This window comes from Crotalus tigris, unplaced genomic scaffold (genome assembly GCF_016545835.1).
Source record: "Crotalus tigris isolate CLP2741 ecotype Arizona unplaced genomic scaffold, ASM1654583v1 scf7180000017585.4430047, whole genome shotgun sequence".
Classification (NCBI taxonomy): Eukaryota; Metazoa; Chordata; class Lepidosauria; order Squamata; family Viperidae; genus Crotalus; species Crotalus tigris.
Window position 1 is genome coordinate 2,976,973 of NW_024096493.1, and position 22,096 is coordinate 2,999,068.

Here is a 22,096-nt window from a genome sequence, read left to right on the forward strand (position 1 = left end):
CCTCCTTTCCCTATACATTAGTTTGTATTTTTTGAAATTTAATAAAGCTTTCTATTATATATATAAAAGACTGTGAGAATCATGCTTGAAAAATGGATTACTGCAGGGGTGTCAAACTGCTGGCCTCTGGGCTGGATGCATCATAGCGAAACTGCACCCACCCCATTGCCAGCAATGGCAAAAAAGTTGCAATACATCACGACATGTCACATGACATTGTGAGTTTACCACTGGATTACTGTTTTAAGCAAGTGCCAAAGTGCCTATCTTAATGAAAATCATTGACCATTAAAAATTTTATATATAAAACGTATTTAAAATCATTTGAAACAGGGTCCTGTAGGGAAATCTATAACATGGTAGCTCTAACATTATTACTTCATCAGTATTGTCTTTATCTTATTATCATTACCATTATGCACATTATTAAGAAGTCTAATTTTCTCACTAGGTTACAGTATATATTGTGATCTCAAGAAAAATACTTTGGGCTAATATTTTCTAATATGGCCTTGCTATTATTGCTTATTTTTTGTTGTTGCTTTTCTAAGAGAAAAAAAATGGAAACTTGTCATTTCAACTCACGTTTTGGGAAGAAACCAAAAAGGACCATTTACTAATGCATTCTTAAATACTAAATTCGCTCCTGAATTTAAGAAGTTTTCCTGTGACTTGACCCATGCAGATTTCTGAGCAAACCCATATCGTGAAATGTTCAAATGGAGTTCCTCTCCATAGGTATACCATCAAAATTTCAGCCTATTGTTTTCTTCCAGAGGGATGGTAATCCTTCTTATCAAGCGTCCCTAATGGAGATTTGAAATAGATTCGCAGTTAGAGGAACCTTTGCAGATATTCAACACTGGATGGGGTGGGAGCTCATGGTGAACAGCATCCGTGCTTACGTGAGAATCCTAGAAGTTACGTACGAGTCTGAAATGCAGAACCCCAATCTCTCGTTTCTGGCTAAGGAACAAAGGATACAAAACGCAAGTCGGAACCAAAACGCTGTGAAGTCACGTGCCATAAACGGGAAACGATGCACACCTCCAGCCAGGATAGCTTCAGCCTTCATTCAGCTTGTTTCCTGAATGAAACAAAGGTTTGCTTCATCTCTATCATCTCAATCCAGGCGCAGGCGCCGAAATACGCATGCCTGGCGGGTCGCCCTCTTTCCTCGTGTCACGCGCTTGCGCATTGTGTAGCCGTGTTCGGGCGCGAGCCGTAGAGTCGCGTTCCGCGAAAGATGGTTGGCTGAACCGGCGTCTTGCAGCTGTTCTCTATGAATCCGGGAGCGCGTCAGCATGCGCGGAAGAAGGCGCGTGGAGTCGGAGCGGCCGTTCGCTTGCGGCCTCGGGGAAAGGCGGCCGGGATGTCGGTGCCCCCCGCGTGCGCTGTGTCCCGGCGAGGGCAGCAGCCGCCGCGGGGCAAGGCGATGCGCGGAGACAACCGGGAGAGCGAGGAAGACGAAGAACAGGCGGAGCTGGGCACACGAGAGGGAGAAGCGGCGGCAGGGAACACCCAGTGCGAGCGGGACTCGCTACAGCAGTTGGCGACCAACAAGGTGGACGGAAAAGAGGAGGAGAAGCAGGAACGGGAGCACTTCCGGAGAATTATCAATGCCTTCCGTTACTACGGGTAACCGATTCACTCCCCCGCTTGCTCTGATATCCTTTATCCTCCATACCTGGAATATAGGACCCCTGACTCAGGGATCCACCAATTCATAGCAGAATCTACCAACGGAAGGGGGGGGCTTGAAATACAAGTAGTCCTCGACTTACAACATTTCCTTTAGTGACTGTTCGAAGTTACAACAGAAGTGATAAAAGTGACTTATGACTATTTTTCACACTTATGGCCATTGCAACATCCCCATGGTCACATGATTTACATTCAGAGTTTGACAACTGGTTCATATGATGGTTGCAATGTCCTGGGGTCATCTTTTGTGACCTTATGACAAGCAGAGCCAATGGGGAAGCCAGATTCACTTTATAACTGGGTTACTAATTTAACAACTGCAGTGATTCACTTAACAAATGTGGCAAGAAAAGTCATAAAATGGGGCAAAACTTACTTAACAAATTTCTCACTTAGCAACATAAATTCTGGGCTCAATTGTCATAAGTTGAAGACTAACTGTACCCAGTTGAATCCCGGTCTCAATCATGGAAACTCATTGAGAGACTTGGGGCCAGTTCACTTTCTTTCAGCTCAATTTGCCTCACAATTAGCCTTAAGCTCTAGAAAAAAAGCTGGGATACTCCTTTAATAAAACTTACTCATAAATTAACCCCTGCTGAGTACACTGGGACTTACTCTGAAGTAGGATGTCAATCTGGCACTATCCAGATGTTTTGAACCTAACTCTTAGGGTTTTTGTTGATCTTAGCCATTGTGGGTGGGGATTATGAGAGGTCTAGCAGGAAAGCATTTTGGGGTACTGTTTTAGATTGGAATATTGTTTTAGAGCAGTGATGGTGAACCTTTTAGAGATTGAGTGCCCCAAAATTGGCCCCACCTTGCTCCACCCCCTGCCCCATCCTCACTCCACCCCCCATCCCCCATCCCACCTGCCCGCAGGGCCACTCACTGCCTCCAGGGCCCACCGCAGATCACCCAGGAAGCCCAGCAGCGCTATGGTAGTCAACACCCTCTGCCTGCACCCTGCAGCATCAACTGTGCACGATGGGGTGTGAGGGCAGAGTCTTGTCTACGCTGCCTGGTTGCCATGTCCTTGGCTGCGCTGCTCCGTGTGGGCCATGCTTAGGGGCGACTCTCCTTCAGGGGGCTGCTGGAGGCGAGGCTGGGGCAACGGCACGTGTGCCCACAGAGGGGGCTCCGAGTGCCGCCTCCGGCACCCGTGCCATAGGTTCGCCCCCACTGTTTTAGAGCATATCTTTTTATTATATAAATCATGAAATGATGTCTCCTATTTAAGAGAATTATTAGGGCACATTTAGATAACTAACTGCAGAGACATCACACCTAAATAGCTGGGTGAATTTTGAAGGGGATGGTTTTCCTAGTTGTAACATACGGTTTTGAAAACTGGATCCTCAAAAAGTCTGAATGAAGAAAAATTAATCTCTTTGAGTTGCCACTGGAAAAATTGTTGAGATTATCTTGGGTTATACGAAGAACAAATTATTTAATATTAAAGAAATAAAATGAGACCATTTGTGGAAGAACTCATAAAAAACTACAGTTTTAAATATTTTGGACACAATATATAGGCAAGAGTCACTTAGAGAAGGTCATGATGCTTGGAAATATCAAAGTAATTTTTTTAAAAAAGAGACCAACAGAGGACAAAATGGATAGATAATAGCACTGATCATGTGTGTATGCCGTTTCAAGCATTTAAATAGCTGTTACTGGCAGATAAAGTTGGAGAAATGAGGTCCATTGGGTCACGAAGAGTCATAAAACAAAAACAAACAGTACAAACTAAGGTTTCCTGGCAATAAGACCTATTGAATATAGCAAAATTCTGAATAGTTGTGGACAGGATTGTTTTAATGCTTATTGTTTCACTTCTGTTTTCAAAATCATAGAGCAGATGAACATACCAATGTCAATTACACAGCTTATGAAGTTTTCTAAATTATCACTTCCAAATTTACTGCCATGTCCATATTAATTTATTTACTTTTCAGTTTGTGGTTAGTGTTAGGAATTCATCAAAATGAATTTCAACACTTTTTAATCTGTAGCCCAGACATGTCAAACTAGCGACGTCACATGACATCGCGCGACATATCGGAGCTTTTCCTCCATAGGGTGGGTGCAGTTTCCTGGTGATGCGTCCGGCAGTTTGACACCCCTGCTGTAGCCAATTGTGTCTGTGAAAGTGAAAGTAATGGAGTTGCCAAATCTGAAGCTCACCCTAGCATAGGCTATTTGTGATCTTTTAATTGTGCTTTTTAATAAAAATGTTATATTTATTAATTGCAATTCTACAATAGCACATTCATTCCATATAAATTTAAAAATGTAAAATGTAAAAATTTAAGGTGTAACAGTTTAAAGTGTATAAAACACATTGTGTCTCCAGTGTGTTAGAACCATTTGAAACACCTACAGAATAAACTTAAAACAATTTAAAACCACCATAGAATGAAATCAACAATTCTGCAAAAGTTTTAAAATACATTTACCTTCTGCTTAGAAAGTTTTCTGAAAGAATATCTGTGTGCCGCTTTGCAAAGTTTATAAATTTAAATGCTACTGGTGACAGGCCATATGCATTCGTTATTTCTTCTAAAACAATGTGATCCAAGTAACTGACACACATTTGTTATTAATATAAAATAGATTTTCGATCATTGTTCTATCTAACACTGAACTTCATGGGATCCTAAATTGTTAATTTTGACAGGATTCTAACTGTATGTTTATTATTTACTTGCATATTGACTTTGGGATAAAATGATACCTGTTCTGATAAATTTATATATGTGATTAAAAAATGGGAATTTCCAAATGGGAATCCACTGAAAATTTACAAGACTGATACCAAGAGAACTTTGTTTTACATTATTTCTGATACTTTTTTAATTTCTAGAACTAATATGCATGAAAGAGTGAATCGTGCAGAAAGACAGTTTAGGACTCTTCCAGCCATGCAACAGAAATTATTACCTCAGTTTCTTCCTCATCTTGACAAGATTCGAAAATGTGTTGATCACAATCAAGGGATCTTGCAGTCTATTGTGAATGACTGTACCCGAATGTTTGAAAATAGAGAATATGATGGTGATGTATGTTGAACATCTTATTTCTAAAAAAGCTATTTTCTTGTATTTAACTTATTTTAATTTTTAAAAATTTCTTTAGTGATTCATTCATGGGCTTTTTACACATGAAAATAGTTTTCATATTTCTTAGTTTAAATTAAGAAAGTTGTAGGAAAATTGATAAAACCTGTCTTGGATTTTACAAATGAAATACCATTCTCGTCCTTTCCAGTAAACCATGATTCTCTTTAATTAGTGATAAGGAGGAATGTTTACACAAATAGAAGATACATAATTTTTATTTCCACAAAAGCTATGCCCACCCATTCAAAGTTGATCTTGTCTCTGTGATTTTCAGTCTTTTAAAATTAAAAGTAACTAGATCTTTTCCAATTCTACCCTGGTTTTTTGCTTGAAGTTAATTCTGATTTTCTACGGGTAACCACTATTTATTATCTTTAGTTTAGCTCTATGTCCTGAGACTTATTGAAGGTTTTGACATTCAGTTATACTGCAAAACAGTATTCCAGATTTTATTTTTATCACTTATCTTTCTAAATATAAATTAATGTAATATGTACTCTCAGTACTTTATCGACAAAGCAAGTATTGACTTATATTTGGATATAGGTTGTAGAGCAGTGGTTCTCAACCTTTCTAATGCCGCGACCCCATAATATAGTTCCCCATGTTGTGGTGACCCCCAACCACTTATGCATCACCGGGTGCCAGGGGCGTGGCCAAAGAAAAGGGGAAAAAAATGGCAGACAGCCTTGTTTGGCGACCCCCGTGAAATGGTCGTTCGACCCCAAATGGGGTCCCGACCCACAGGTTGAGAACCACTGTTGTAGAGACACGTGAACAGTAGTGAGAAGCTACTGCTGAGAAAAGGCTCACCAAACAACTTTTATCCTGAATAATAAATGTCAACTTTTTGATGTGTTACATACAATATATTATATGTCAGTATCATGTAACATGTTAAGAGCTGATTTGGATATAGTTATTAGCTCTATATTTTTATATTAACCAAGATGTTATGATAATGTATCAGATTAATCTGTAGCTAATTTTGTTTCAAATTAGGGAAATGGAAAGATTACACCAGCTTCAACTTTTGACATGGATAAATTAAAATCCACTCTGAAACAATTTGTAAGAGATTGGAGTGAAACTGGGAAACCTGAGAGAGATTCTTGCTATCAGCCTATCATTAATGAAATTGTAAAGAATTTTCCAAAAGAGATATGGTAAATACCTTTTAAAATATTTTTTTAAAGAGAAGATGTGCACAATAACACATTTGTGGTAAAGGTTACTGGAACTGGTCTTTGAAGATTTGTTTAGGTCATAAGGAAAAAAAATGTCATAAATGTTTGCCATCTTTTTAAATGGCTTTGCTTAAAATCTAATTGTTATTATTAAATAGATCAGCGAAGAGACTAAAGTTTATAGTTACAAGAATAAATACCACTTAACTCTGATAAGATAGCTCTTTGTATTAGCTGTAACATAATTTGGAAAGATAGGTTGAGAAAACCACAGATGACTTGGCTATATCTTCCTCTTAATTTTTTTTAAGAGCCAGATATGAAAGGAACTAAAAGGCTCTCTGGTACCATAGTTCTTTTGTGAGGCCTAATAAACATATTGTACTCCGGCAGAGAGAAAATCAACCATTGGAAGGAAATAGTGGTATTAGTAGTCTCTTTGTAGATAACTTTTAGTTATTTGAGATTCTTTATTAAATGGACCTAGCATGGCAGTCTTGACCCATAGTCTAATGTTTCCCTTGTCTGTGTTGAGATAATTCATTTGATAACTGGTGGGCTAAGGTTGAAAAACGAAGTCTGTTTTAATCTCACTTTAACACAGCTTGCAATTGCTACTGCATTACTGAAGAAAAAAAAAGCTAAAAAGCTCATTCATAATATAACATGAATACCCTTCCCTTGTTAGATTCAAGGCATTCAAGAATGTCTTCAAATATAGAAAAAAATACGGTAAGTTTTTATATATTTAAATAAAAGGGTTTGACTTTCTCAAGAACCCCCACTTCCCCACCCAGATTTGTGGAAAAAGGGATATATGTCCGTGAATTTTTAACTGTGGAGGAATATTAGTAAATGTTAAGGATTAGCATTTTTCTTGTTATTTTTTTCCCCTTCTTTTGAAATAATAAAGTTTTTTTCCCCCTTTTGTATAGTACGGTGTTTTTTTAATTAAGTAGTAGTGATGATCAACTGTGATCTGTTTTGAAATATTTTATCCTATAGACATGCATTCATTCTCAGCAAAGTTATAGCGTGGACAGCCCAAATCAGTGGACCAGTTGGCATGTCTTTTGCACAATAAAAGTCAAAGACAAACGTTAAATTTCCAAGAACCAAAAAAATGGAGAATTTCTATGGGATATGTCTTTATTTCAAGAAACAGAAGTAGGTTTTTAAATGTAATTTGGCTTATTTATCTGGAAAGCTAAGGAATAAATTGTCATTTCTTAGTATATATATTGAAGCAATAAATCTGAATATTCTGAATGTTTACTTTTTTTGAAAACAGTATCAAAACACGATAGTCAGATAAGTATTTTTTAAATGCTACAAATTAGTGGTGAGGGTTGAGCAATAATCATACCATTTATTTTTTAATTAAATTTAATCTCTATAGCAAATAAAGTGATAGAATATTGTGACTTATAAAGTTCACATTTCACATTTATTATTTTTCATTGGAAGTAATAAAAGAATCAAAAAATATATTTTAAAAGGAAAGAAAGAGCTTGCTCATTTTTTAAGATCTAGGTTTTATTTTTGAGAAAGCTAATTTCACTTCTTGTCTTACATTTATTTTGTATCAAGAGGTACTCTTTATAAAAACAACTGTTGAAAATCTGACAGTTATCCAGGGAGAATGAGCCGTTCCCCCCTCCCCAAATTTTTTATAATCCCTAGATTTCTTTGTGCTCCACATTTTGAAGACCCCTTTCTTAAAGAGTTTGACTAGTCTAAATAAGTTTAATCATTTGTTCAGTTGGAAAAGCACTTTGATTTTTCAAGTGCAGACTTATTCAATTTATACTTTACTTTTCTGTTCAATCTGGAACTCGGAGAAGCTGAATATTGGATTACATTCAATATTCCAACCTCAGCCTATACGGAAATATAGGCCGAGATTAACAAACCTATCCCTAGCTCAGTGATGGCAAACCTTTTAGAGACTGAGTGCCCAAAAATCGCCCCCAGTCTGCCCCTACTCCGCCCCTGGTCCGTCCCCACCCTGCCCGTCAGCAGGGCCACTCACCGCCTCCATGGCCCACCGCAGATTGGCCAGGCGGCCCAGCAGCACCATGGCCACACCCTCTGCCAGTGCCTCACAGCATCAACTGCACGTGACGGGGTGTGAGGGCGAAGTCTTGTCCCCGCTGCCCAGCTGCCATGTCATTGGCTATGCTGCTCCGTGAGAGCCGTACTTGGGGGCGACTCTCCTCCAGGGGGGTTGCTGATGAGGGAGCAATGGGGGGAGATGGGGCTGGGGCAATGGCGCGCAGGCCCACAGAGAGGGCTCTTGAGTGCCACCTCTGGCACGTGTGCCATAGGTTAGCTATCAGTTTACTAGCTGGAACAGAATCTTCCAGTCAAATAGCACAGGATTCAGTACGATATTTGTGCATATAGTAATACGCATTGGTGAAATTAAAACTGGTTTGGGGTTTTGCAAAAGCAGTACATTAATATTAGTATTTAAATACTGTCAAGTGGAGCCAACAACCAAGGCCAAATGAAGAGCCAGCAAGTACATTGGTTCTTCTTAATTCCTCTCTGGACAAGGAGAGAAAGTGAGATTGCTCACAAGTGCTCTATACAGATGCTCCTCACAAGAAGACTGTGAAACAGGATTCTGGCGGTTTTAGAACTCCGGAGACAGTGAAATAGCCATCTTGCTGAAATTGTACTTTGTGCCTTCAAAAAGGACACTGGGTTCACATACTTCCTTTTTAAATCACTTTTGGCTATTGCTTGTTAACTGCTTTCCAGAAATTAGGAACCTTTGCATTGAGTTTCCTTCAATTCTTAGCAAAATAAGTTTTAAGTACAAGTTTAAGGACTTATAAAAACATGTCTCTTTTTGGAATAAATAGCAAAAGAGTGATTATAACTTTGATTTTGGAAAGTTACAAATGGATGAAGGGTCCAGATGGATTTGAATTCAGATTTTGAATCTCTTCTGTGGGAAAATGCTTTGGTTTGAATTCTTTAAAAACAAGGATGAAATGTGGAAGGTTGAGAGAGAACCAGAACGACCTAAAGATTATAACTGAGGGAGAATACTACTTAAATTTGACTTACTAATAAGCAAAATATTTTTGGACATTGGACATATTGGAGAGTATTTTGGAACAGTAGGCTCAGAAATTAATTTTAAGAATGTCTGCATCTGTAAGACTGCATTTGTTATGAAAGAGGAAGTTATATGTTACAATTATTTGAAAGTGGATTTTAAAATGGCAGGCTACAAGAATGATATGAAAAAAGATGCTATACCAGTTATACAAAATGTTATTATAATTATTATATTTTTAATTATAATGAAAAAGGATATACAAATAACAAACCAAAAGAGTTGCCTAGTTAATTTTCTTATACTAGATTCACAAAAAAGACTTGTTAAAGCTTTGAAGATTTTTTGGGGGCAGGATCAAAGAAAAGAAATAAGAAGAAACAAAGCTCTAGTACATTATTTGAAGAGATTAAAAAGCAAGATTGTTAACAAAAAAGGAAGGATTCTAAAGCTGATTTCTTTGATCTAGATTAAAATAAATGTTGTTATCTCTGATAACCCTAAATAGTTTGCTGATTAGGACTGAAATGAGGTAGTTAAGGTTTTGTTTATAGATAAGATATAGGACATGGGAAGAAGAGATTTGTTTTATTTTAACAGAAGGTGGTAAATTGCTTAGACTTGTTGGGATGAAGAGGGATGACTAGCTGACATATATCCCCTTTACTATATTATTTCACCTTAGTTTCTATACCTCTTTTTCTTTCCTGAACTTTTTATTTTTTTATTTCATTTTTTAGTTTGTATTTATTTTAATCTTTCCAATTGTAATTTTTAATAAAATTACTATTTAAAAAGATATTAATGTTTGCTATAGTGGTTTTAAGATGCTGGCCCAGAAACCAGGAGACTAGTCCCTTTTTAGGCATGAAAGCCAGCTGGATAACTTTGGGGCCAGTCACTCTCAGCCCACGTCAAAAGATTGTTGTTATGGGGAAAGCAGGAGGAGGAAAAAGTATGTTTGTTTGCCACTTTGAGTTACTCATAAATAAAGGCAGTATTAAAAGATTAATATATAAAATAGTTCTTTAAAACACTGATGAGCTTAGTGCTTTGTGTCTGAAAAAAATGTCAGCATCTCCTGATTGTTTATATTATACATTTCACTTGATTAAAGATTGAGTCACTATTCACAGTCATTTGATTCTACTAAGTCTTTCATAGTATGCTTGCGTTATTCAGATGTGTATAGAAATGTTTCCTGAAGATGTGCAAAGAGCAATATAAACAAATTGGTCCCTGTTTTTATATTGAAAGAAACTTGTCAGAAACAATAATGATACAAGTTCTAATATCTTTCATGTAACAGTCAAATGAATCAAGATACAACCACTTAGCCTTTTAATGAGTTAACTGGGATACAGGTCAATTGATGACCATAAGTCCAGTTGGTTTTTATTTTATTTTTTAGAATGTTCATGTATCAAATCCCAAGGGATTTCCCCCCCCCCATGTATTCATAGTTGTATCGTTTTCTGTTTTAAAACTTATTATCATTTTTACATGGTCATTTTAGGACTGTTAGCAATTGTCTAAAGTTTATTTAAGCTTATATAGTATATATTTCCTATGCAGGGAAAGGAAGTTATTTTGCTGGGGAATGCTCAGCTGACTGTTTTAAATCTTGAAATAATTCTGGCTTGATGTCTGTATTTGGCTTAGAACAACTAGGTTGTCTGACCTTCAGCTTTTAGACAACTTAACTATTGTTGAGGAATTTTGGAAATTAACTCCACACATCTGGAGAGGTCAGAAGCTGGGAAAGGCTGATTTGAAACATGCCTCAAAAGGCATGGTAATGCTCAAGGCTCTCAGGATTTAATATGTACCATTGCAAAAAGTAAAGTAGCATTTTGTACGATGAGCTGGCAATGTTACAGTATTGCCAAGATTTGTGTTTAAAGATTTTCCTAAAACATTACAGACTGAGGATCATAAAACATCTTAGCTGGCTTCATTCTGTAAATGGCAATAGCAGTTAGACTTATATACTGCTTCACTGTGCTTTATAGCCTTCTCTAAGTGGTTTACAGAATCAGCATATTCCCCCAACAGTCTGGGTCCCCATTTTACCGAACTCAGAAGGATGGAAGGTTGAGTCAACCTTGAGCCACTCAGCATCGAATTAGTGAGTTAGCCTGCAATACTGCATTCTAACCACTGTGCCACCACAGTGTTTATTACTGAAATCACCAAGTAGATGGTGTTCATGTTTCATAGAATGGTATGGATGTCAGAGTAATAGAATAGAACATTTTGGTAAAGGATATGGTTCAGATCGGTCTCTGGTATGTTATAGACTCAAAAATTATTCAGCAAGTTAATTATGCAGTGCTGTATTTGTAAACTTGAAAATAAATCACTGTCTTAAATACAAAGAGATTATAGCATAGCTGGCTAGGGAATTCTGGGAGTTGGAAGTCCACAGGTCTTGAAGTTGCCAAAGTTGGACACCCCGGTCTAGATAGTAATCTTACCATTGTTTATTTATTTACAAATTTACCTAGGAGGAAATCCCTTTAAACAAAGTGGAATTAAAATGTTACAAGGCAAGGATAGGATTTACATTTTAAGTTTATGCAAAGTGCAAACAAAAATCACAATATTCTTCAGTGCAACCTGTGATTTTTAAAAAAGATACTTTCTTTTCTGAAATTATAATTGCTATAGTAGCTTTCCAGTATTTAAAAGAATCAGGCCACTTGTAGGACTCAGACCAGAAAGAAATATACATTGTAAAACATAAGTTTAGCAAATTTGAGGATTAAAAATAACGAATAATTTTCTGTGTGTAGGCTCAGTAAACATGTTGATGATTACTTTTTGCTGGAATAAACCAAGCTTGGGAAATAGAAGACATGATCCAAAACAAATTGGCATTATTTCTCTCAAATATATTTAATTAAAGATTAACCCTTTTTCTTGTTTCAGGGATCTCTCCAAAGTAAATGTCCTGGTACCTGGTGCTGGGCTAGGTAGATTGGCCTGGGAAATAGCTATGCTTGGTTACACTTGCCAAGGAAATGAATGGAGCCTGTTTATGCTCTTTTCTTCTAATTTTGTACTCAACAGGTACATATACCATCTTGTACATGTGGTTCTACACTTGTGTGTTTGCACTGGCCATCGCTGACAGTTATTTCATGAAACTTGGGTTCTTTAACCGATTGTTGAATATTTGGGTGTTTCATATTTCACATGCTTCTTTAAATTATTTAAATGCTAAACTATTATGCCTTCAGAATTTTATATGAGCGAGAATTTATTGTATTTCAAATGTGCTCATTTTAACTGCTTGCACTTACCGCTTTCGGATGCCATTTTCAGGGTGACAAACAGTGTTTGAATTGGTTAAATGGTTTTTTAGTTGTATATAATAAGAAATGATATAGCAATGGTGGAGAGTCCTTGGGTTGCACAGTGCTTCTCAGCACATCAAGATTCTGCTACCAAAATTCATGTTCAGAATGGCTAAAAGATTTCTTCCACTCTTAAACCTCAACATTCATCACTAAATTGCCATGCCTTTGCCTGATTCCAGAGTTCTTTTTACAAATAAAAGTGGAAAATTCTAGAAAGGCAAACTGCTCTTAACTTATAAGTTCCTGAATATCCTGGAGAAAAAAAAATGGGCCTGCCCTTTCTAGATCACCTACAAGAGCTGTCTGCAATCTGTTTTAATGTTAAAGATTTAATAAGATAAATTTTAAGCAATGAATAAAGTTGTTTAAAAAACTAAATTCCATTTCTTTAAGAGTCTTTGTTAAGGAGAAAACTTTTAAAACAACAAATATTTTTTTCTAGTTGTTTCTTTGTAAATAGGTTACAAATAATAAGTGAAATCTTGCAGCGATTATTTTTAAGAAAGAAATGTTGATGTTAATTATCAAATTGTGTTTTAAAGCAGGGCTTTTCAACTGATGGTACGCATACCACCGGTGGTACATTGGCACCTGGCAGGTGGTACGTGGCCTGCCTAGGCTAGAGAAGAGTAGCGAGGGAGCGAATGAGCTAAAGCGGCACAGCACAGGACTTGCTGTGAGAGAGTCCTCAGGAGCTGCAGGGCTGTTGGGCCAAGACAAAGGCCCCAGGCTCAGCACTTCTGGCTCACCCAGAAGAGAAAGGAGGGCAGAGACAGGAGAGGCTATAAAAGGAGGCGGTTTTGGCCAGAGAGGGAGAGGAAAAAAAAGACTCCAGAGAAAGAGACATAAGAGAAAAGGCTTTTGTCAGAGAAGCGGTTCTGGGAGACTATGAGAGAGAGGCGGAGGAAAGGCTTTCTGGGAGAAGTGTATGAGAGACAGGAAAGGCTTTGTGGGAGAAGTGTGAGAGGCGGAGGAAAGGCTTTCTGGGAGAATGGGTGAGAGCGAGGGGCTTTTGCGAGCGAAGAGTGAAAGAAAAAAGGAAAAAAGTGGGGGAGAAGGGAAAAAGAAAAGGCATTGACTTCCAACTTTCTTGCAGTAGAAGGAAGCATTAATATTGAACCTCAACTTTTTACTTTTCCATAATATTATAAACTAGCCATTTCTATAACAACAAATGAATCTAACAGTAAAGCCCGAAATCCCCCCCCCCCTTTTTTTTTTTAGTCATCAAGTTTTTGACACCTTGCTAAGCATTGGTGGTACTCAAATATTGTCATGTCCTAAAAGTGGTACAATCTCTGAAAAGGTTGAAAAGCCCTGTTTTAAAGAACACAAAATAAAAATATTACATTTTGTATTCTTTAATAACAAATAACTTTTTGGTAATTATATGTTACAGATGCTGTGAAACTAATTCATATAAATTATATCCCTGGATTCATCAGTTTAGCAATAACAGGAGATCTGCTGATCAAACACAGCCAATTTATTTCCCGGATGTTGACCCTCACAGTCTTCCTCCTGGTGCCAACTTTTCTATGACAGCAGGCGATTTTCGAGAAATCTACTCTGAGAGTAGTAAGTGGGGAGGGGCAGGAAGTAGACTTGGGAAATGAAATTTGTCAAATCCTCAAAAACAAGATATGTTCATGTTAGATAATTAAAATTATTTCTGTAAATAATTAAAAAGGCCTTAAGTTTTTTTTTAAAAAAGAATACATCTCTGTTTGTTAAAGTGCCTTATAATTTTACTGAAAGATATTTAGTTGTTAGAGGACTCTCTGATCTCATCTGTTTTGGGATTGTTTTATCAGTTAGCAAATAAGACTTGATCGTGCTTTACCATTACAACAGAGAACAGGAAAGTCTTTGTGCAAAATAATCAGATTTGATCAGCCTCTTTTTCTTTTTCTCCCAGATAGAACATGAATACAGATAAATCTCAACTTACGATCATTTATTTAGTGACCATTCAAAGTTATGACAATGCTTAATAAATGATGGTTACAAGTAGGCTTTGGAGGTTTGGCCATCCCAACCCCCTGTGATCACATGATCACCCGCTCACAATTAATAATGCCCTACGGCATTATTGCCTTTTATGACCTTCTCTGCTAGCTTCCCCAGAAAGTCAATGGGGAAGCTGGCAGGGAAGGTCACAAGTTGCTGCAATAAGTCTCCTTCATCCTTGCACCCGTCCCCAGCCCCTTTGCACTCATGTGTCATTGGCCACTTGCATATCCCCATGCATCTTTCCTCTGCTTCACCATACCTCCCCCACTACTCATACATCTTTGCTCACTTTCCCAAATCTTGCCATGCCCCTCTCATATACTTATGGAAACCCCTGGAGCCTTGCATGCCTTCTTTTGCACCCTTACGTACCTCTCTTGTACACTACTATGCACCTTACATTCTCCCATTCCTGGCAGCAGCCACTTACCTGCCTGCCAGCTGCTTGCAAGCCACCCAGAACTTGCAACTTCCTGTTGGCTTCCCCACTGACTTGGTTGTAGTACGCTGACAGGAACTTGCCTTGCCTAACGACTGAGATTCAGTTCACAATGGCAACCAGGATTGCACGGATTGCTTTATTAGGCAGTGCAGGTTGAGCTTTAAGACCACATTGCTTAATGACATAAGTTTCAGTCCCAATTGCCATCATCAGTCAAGGACTACCTGTAAACCAGAATCACTTTAACAATACCATCTACAGAACAAATAATGATTTAAAATAGATTCAAGTTTTTTATGTTAAAAACTTACAAAAAACACAAATGCAGAACACAGTGGTTGAAATGGTCTTGCTTAACATTTGTCTAGATTTCATTTTACCTTTACATGGCTGTGTGCATTGACAGAGGAACAAACCAATCAACTGAACTGATAGTTCCTCTAAAAAGATTTTACACGGGGGACTTTTGGAAGCAGAAGTCATTGCTACCTCTTTCATTAAATGGTTGCAAGCTTCTTGAGGGAGCATCTTCGGTTTTTCATTTTGTTTTCTCTACTACTAGTAATGTCTAAATTAAGTACTATTACTACAGATTCTTGCTAGTTTAGGCTAATGATAGTTAAAATCAAATGGTTAAATTCTACAAATTATGAATATATTAGATTGTTCTGAAAAAGTAGACTCTTTAGAATTTACTATTTATACCACACAGTTGCAGCCTAGGAAATTGGTGAAAATTAAGACACTGAAGTGAGCACAGATAACTATCACTTCTTAATGATGGTACCTGCAAGCTGCACTACATAGCTAGATTATTCTCTGTTCCTGTTTCTATATACAGATATATGGGACTGCATAGCAACCTGTTTCTTCATAGACACAGCACACAATGTCATTGATTACATTGATACAATATGGAAAATACTTAAACCAGGAGGAATATGGATCAATTTAGGTAATTTACTAGATCTTTTGAGTTTAATAAAAGGACTGCAGTATTTGTACATTGTAATTTTAAGTATGATGTGAGGGAATTCCAGCTTGATATAAACCCTTTGAATTAAGAGCATTGTCAGTTTATAGATTATTGCTTTTGATAGTCTTTTTGGGGAAAGAAACCACTCAATCAATCAATCAGCCAGAATAGAACTGGAAGGGACTTTGGTGGTCTTCTTGTTCAACCCCCTGCTCAAGCAGTGTAGACCCTACCTATATCATTTCAGATATTACAATTCAAAATAGATTGCCAGAAGGATCTTATAAAACATTTTAGAACAACAGAATCTACCTTTAAATTAGAAGAAAATGCAAATCTACTTCAGGTATTACTTACCTGTGCACATACCTAGGCCTTCAGATCATCTACAGAGTCCCTCTTCTAACTCCTTTCATTAAAGGAGGTAAAGTCAGAGGGAAAACCTTTGTGGTGGGACCCCATTCATGGAGTTCTTTCCCCAAAGAGGCTTGACTGATGATCATACTAGCATAATTTCAGTGCCAAGTGAAGACCTTTCTATTTTGCCAGGATTTTTATATTGTTTATATTTGCATTGTTTTAGTCTCTGGGCACAGTACAGTTGTCTAATTTATATGGTGTGTTTATTTTGGATTTTAATTTATATTTTTTATTCGGACTGTATTTTAGTGTGCTTTATTGTAAACTGCCTGAAGACTTTCAGCTACTGGGCAGTTATTGTTTTTTTTTTTTAAAGAATTAATAAATTATTCTTGATCTCAGAAGAATTTGATAAAGTTGCTGTTTTTTCTAATATGTCCTAGGTCCTCTTCTTTATCATTTTGAAAATTTAGCAAATGAATTATCTATTGAATTGAGCTATGAGGATATAAAAAGTGTAATATTACAATATGGATTCCATATTGAGGTAAGAAGTGTTGATTTTTCACATTCCAATAATAATGTTAATATATAATTCCTTATTCTGTCCATTCTTCATCACATGATTAGTTACTATGATAGTAACAAGGTTATTGATTTGTCAATATTCCATAATGAAGCTTTGGGAGCAAAGTGCCCTTTGGGCAAAAAAGAAAAATATTTTTTTTAAAAAAAAAAAATCAGATCACCAGAACACGATTTTTGCACATTTAGACCTGCCTAAAAAATGCAAAGATGGATGGGTGGATGAATGGATGGATGGATGGGGACTATGAATAAAAACAAAATAGAGTAAAAGAACCTGTAAATTCCCAGGATAAATGGAACATGGCACAGGTTACTGGAAAGAAGGAGAGAGTAAATGTTCGTGTTGGGGGACAAGAGAGGCATAGTAATTGATCCCTCATTGTTCACGGACATGTTCTAAAGGAAGAGAAGGGCAGCTGGGAAGAACAAATGAGATTAAATAATTTTTTACCTTATACTGACCTCCTGACAAATTTCAGTTGTGTAGCATTACATTAGCATTTCATGTTTGTAATGAAATGCAGATAACTGAAGAAAATACTGTTTATTTTTCAGATGGAGAATGAATCTGTTTTGACAACATACACTGTGAATGAATTATCTATGATGAAATACTATTATGAATGTGTGATGTTTGTGGTTAGGAAACCAGAAAGCTGTATCTGAAATGGACTGTCCAAAAAGAACATTGCTGGCATTTTTGTTAACAATGTTAGCAGAACATGAAGTGGCCTGTAAGGGATGACTGGACCCAGCCTCTTATTAGTGGTGCCTTTTTATTCCTAACAGAATGTAACACTCTTTATTTTCTACACTCCTTATGATATCCAGACATGCATTTCTTCATTACTTATATTTGGGTCATTTGGGAATTCAAATATTCATGTATCTGCTCTTTCTGTTTTAATTGGTAATTTTGGAAAGATTGCTATTTTAATACATTATTGACATTCATCTCTCCATAATATACAGAAATGTCTACTACCTTTGTCTGAAAGAAACGCTACTGGATACAAAACTGAACCCCCCTCACCACACACATATTGTTTAGAAAACAAATACAAATTTCACCTAAAGTATTTTGATCAGTATGTTAGTGATTTTTCTGACAGGGTTTTTTCCCCAAAAAAATTGCAAATACTGCAAAAAGCATAATGTGAATGTGGCTGTTTACATGTCAAAGCCTTAGAAAAAGTAAGAACAGTTTTGTAAAAAACCTCACATTTGTCCTCATAAGAATTTTATAAACAAAATTGATGTCACTTTTCCTCATACCATGTTGAGCATATGGATAGTTTGAAACTGATATGGCAGCTATTATTATAAACTTACTACTTGTCTAAATGAGACTGTAGTTAGGTTTGTAATATTTTGTCATAAATCCCAAAATGACGATCTATAAGTATTCCTAAAAAATATCTAGCGTTGATCCATATTGTAATTTTAAGGCATTATTTTTTGATAGAACAAGTTCATATGTAGTAAAACCAACTTCTCTCTATAGTTCTTTTAGGACTGTGCTATTGGTAATTGTGCTGAACTGCCCCACATTATGATATGTTGACACACGTACAAGAACAAACTGGATAATTATGTTTTGAGAAATGTACTATCAGTCCTAGATCTCATGATGTAACTTGTTGGAATCTGTCATAATTTTGCACTAATTACCATATGATTACTCTTTACTAGACATAACTTGAGTGCAGCTCTGTTCGAATTTATGCATCATTCACTGCCATGAATTCTAGTTATTTAAGTACAGTTTATGCAAGATTTCTTTAAAATTAATCCTAGGTAAATTTATGGAAATTAATGTACCATCTGAAAACAAAGAAGTTAGGCATCCTTCTATCCATTTAATATATCAACTTAGCTTGAAAATCTAGTGCAAAATTTTTCCAGTGAATTGAGCTAAGAAGATAGAATTTTCTTAGTACATGACTGGCTTTTGAGATACCAAATAGTGCAAGAGAATCGAGATTTATGTTTTCTCATATGCTACTATGGCCTAGTTAACTTATTATGTGTCCTTTTTGAAGCTGAAAGATTAAAGAATAATTTTGCTTCCTGCTGTACTTGAACTAGAAATAGAATATATTGCTCTATGAGCAACGCTGTTAGTTATTTAAACTCATAGTGCAAAAAGTCAGGATTCAAATTTGCTTATTAAGTTCCTTGGCTAAGTATAAACTGCAGAATATGAAAACTTCGTGCGTTTGTTTTAATTGATCTTTTAAGAAAAACTGAATTCCCATATTAGAGCAAGCGCTACTCATACATGTTCAAGGTAGCCTTTCAGTGCAAACTTACCTGAGAGTAAGTCCCATTGAGGTAAGAGGGGTTCATTTCTCAGTGGATATTAGATTGTTCTATTGATATTTTCCTCCTATCTTTGCTAAATGCAGGACACAATTTCTGTGTCTATCTTTCACTCCTAGAAAATGCTCTTTTACAACTTAAACAGTCTGAAACTACTTTGGAACTAATGTATTTTATGCATCAGTGGTCAAATATTTTTTATTGTAAATCAAGTGTTTTAAATTCATCAGATTTATTTGCTTTTTACATTTCTTATTAAAATTGCAAGTATTAACCTTTTAAGTCATTAAATTAACATTTTCTTTTCAATTCTCTTCCATTCCCCATTTGAACTCCACTTTTCATGTAAGGTATTTGTGTGTATACTTTGAAATTCAGCAGTAATGACTTTTTGAGGATTTTTTTCTTCTACATGTTCAATACTTTCAGGATACAAATATGGCAAAGATTTCTGAAAATTGGGAATTAGGATTCATTTTCCAGTACTGATACGTAGAATTCATATTCTGTATCTTACAATAGAACTATCATGGGTTAATCTTTGTTAATTCTTACATGTATGTTTGCATACTCTGTATATTTGCACACAATAGAAAATTATCTATTTTGATCAAAACAAGCTGGCAGTTGTGATCATTTTATGATCATGTGTATAACATTAAAAGGTACATATGCAGCCCCATTAAATGAAAGTAAATTAAAAACGTAAAGTATCCTTTATTTCAAATAGTGACTTTGCAATTATCTGCGAATATATTCTTGCAATATTACTTCCAAGTAATGTAGCAAGTGAACTTTAATTTTCTTCTGTAATGATAGTGCAACTACGACCACTATTTTGTTGTTGTTTTTTCAGTATTACTGATCTTGTTTCCATTGTGTAAATTATCTCTGAATACCTTTTCATCATCATTTTATTAGCTGGAAATGACATATAGTGGTGCTTGAAAGCTTGTGAACCCTTATCCTGCCTCGTTTAAATTACAAAATCCTGGGTATTCATTAGCAAAGTCTGATTTTCACAATGTAGGTATGCAGAAGTTTGTTGTGGATCAAACAAGAGATTTTGGAGGATCTCAAAAAAGAAAAGAAAAAAAAGAGAGAAAAACCCAGCTGCTGATACTCACTAATCTGGAAAAGATTTTATAAAACCATTTCCAAAGAGTTTGGACCCCACCATTCCACTGTCCGACAGATTATACACAGATGAAGGCAGTTCAGCACCATTGTTATATTAAACAATAATGACAATGTAACAGATACAATACAATAATGTATTTGGTGGTGCCAGTATTTGGTAAACAATATACTGTTACTCTATTCCTCAAAGGCCTTGGAAAATCACCTTTTAATAATTTTCTGGAAAAACAAAAAGAGAAAGGAAGCTGTTCCATAGATGCATACTTCCTAAAGAAAATGCCTGCTTCCAAAATTTTAAAGATGAAATCGCAGTAAAATAATGGAAAGAGCTATAGAGAAAAATCAATACCGTTTACTACAATATACAATTTAATGGAAAATTAATGTAAAATGTTGTATGCTTGGTACAGGAAGCCAACAGTTTTCAAAATAGATGAATCATATAACAATAAATGTTGGGAATGATAAAATAGGAACATTCTACCAGCTGTGGTCATGTAAAAGGAAAAAAAATGCAAATAGTAGAAAGAAATACATCAAAATACTCTGCAAAATTCTACAGAGGAAGTTTTAATCAAAACCTATTTTATTACTAGATAATTCCAAAACATCTAAATGAAGTATATCACAATTCGTTAAACTACATGTTGGTAGCTGCAAAAATAAATATGCCCAACAACTGGGGGAAAAACTTTTGCTGATTGGGAATAAAGTTACATATGTCCATCAATGTTGTATTCCTTATTCTCTAGAGCAGTGGTTCTCAACCTGCGGGTCAGGACCCCATTTGGGGTCGAACGACCATTTCACAGGGGTCGCCAAACAACGCAGTCCACCATTTTTTCCCCCCTTTTCCTTAGTGGTGCTACTCCCTTTTATTCTATTGGCTTTTGAAAGCCAATAGAATAGACTCTCTTGAATAGAGTCTAATTCTATTGGCTTTCAAAAGCCAATAGGAATTGTCCAGGCTGTCTCTGCCCTGCTGAGCCCGCCAAAAGTCCTATTCTGCAAACGGTGCTGCACCAGTTGAGTAGTCCTCGACTTACGACCGGTTAGGGGTCGCAGCATTAAAAAGGTTGAGAACCACTGCTCTAGAGCAAGCATATAAAATTTGCAGTCTTCGACAACTATTAATGCAGCCCCACAAGATTGTAAACTTTTAACATAAGATATTTATATACATTATACTGTATATTTTATATGGGGCCCAAGACAATTCCTTTTGACTCAGTGGCCCAGCCAAGGCAAAAAAATTGGGACACCCATGGTCTACAGTAAGATATCAAATTGGCTGTCCCCAAGAACCATCTTGAGTGTTGCATCTTCTTCACTGTTTCACCACAGCAATGTTCCCATCTGCCCTCTTGATCTCCTTCCTAGTCCATCCTAGACCCACCTATATCTGGGGTCCTCAGGCCACTACCAAGCCACAGCCCATTCAGAACCAAGCTGTGGAAGCGGTGGGTGAGTGCAAGTGGCGCATGCAGTTTCACTTGCACGTACAACAGGCAGGAGAGCCTGCGCACATAGCTCCATTTGTGCAAGCATGCTCGCTGCTTGTGCAAATGGAGCTGCGCACACGCTCGCCCGCCACTCACACAGAACCATCCCCCCCCAGTGGTCCCTAAAGCCGGAAAGGTTGGGGACCTCTGCTCTACACAACAGCCACTATGTAAGACAGAAGACTGGCAGGGAGTTTCCATGAAGAACAGCTAGCAGTTAGAAGTTTCCTTAATTTCATAACATCTGGACAGACTTAACCATAGTTCCAACTGGGAAACTGACCATCCCAGATCAGGCTAAGTCCAAA

The 22,096-nt window shown here is 36.7% G+C and overlaps 1 protein-coding gene across 1 annotated transcript; it reads left to right on the top strand.

Annotated features, from left to right (window-relative positions):
• The first annotated feature begins 19 nt into the window (after window positions 1-19).
• Window positions 20-20,756, top strand: CARNMT1 (carnosine N-methyltransferase 1). The gene is made up of 8 exons (XM_039361394.1): window positions 20-1,638; window positions 4,571-4,766; window positions 5,829-5,992; window positions 12,015-12,155; window positions 13,845-14,023; window positions 15,742-15,855; window positions 16,680-16,783; window positions 17,380-20,756. The coding sequence occupies exons 1-8, from the start codon at window positions 1,283-1,285 to the stop codon at window positions 17,488-17,490; spliced, it is 1,365 nt and encodes a 454-aa protein (XP_039217328.1). The 5' UTR covers window positions 20-1,282; the 3' UTR covers window positions 17,491-20,756.
• The last annotated feature ends 1,340 nt before the right edge of the window (window positions 20,757-22,096 follow it).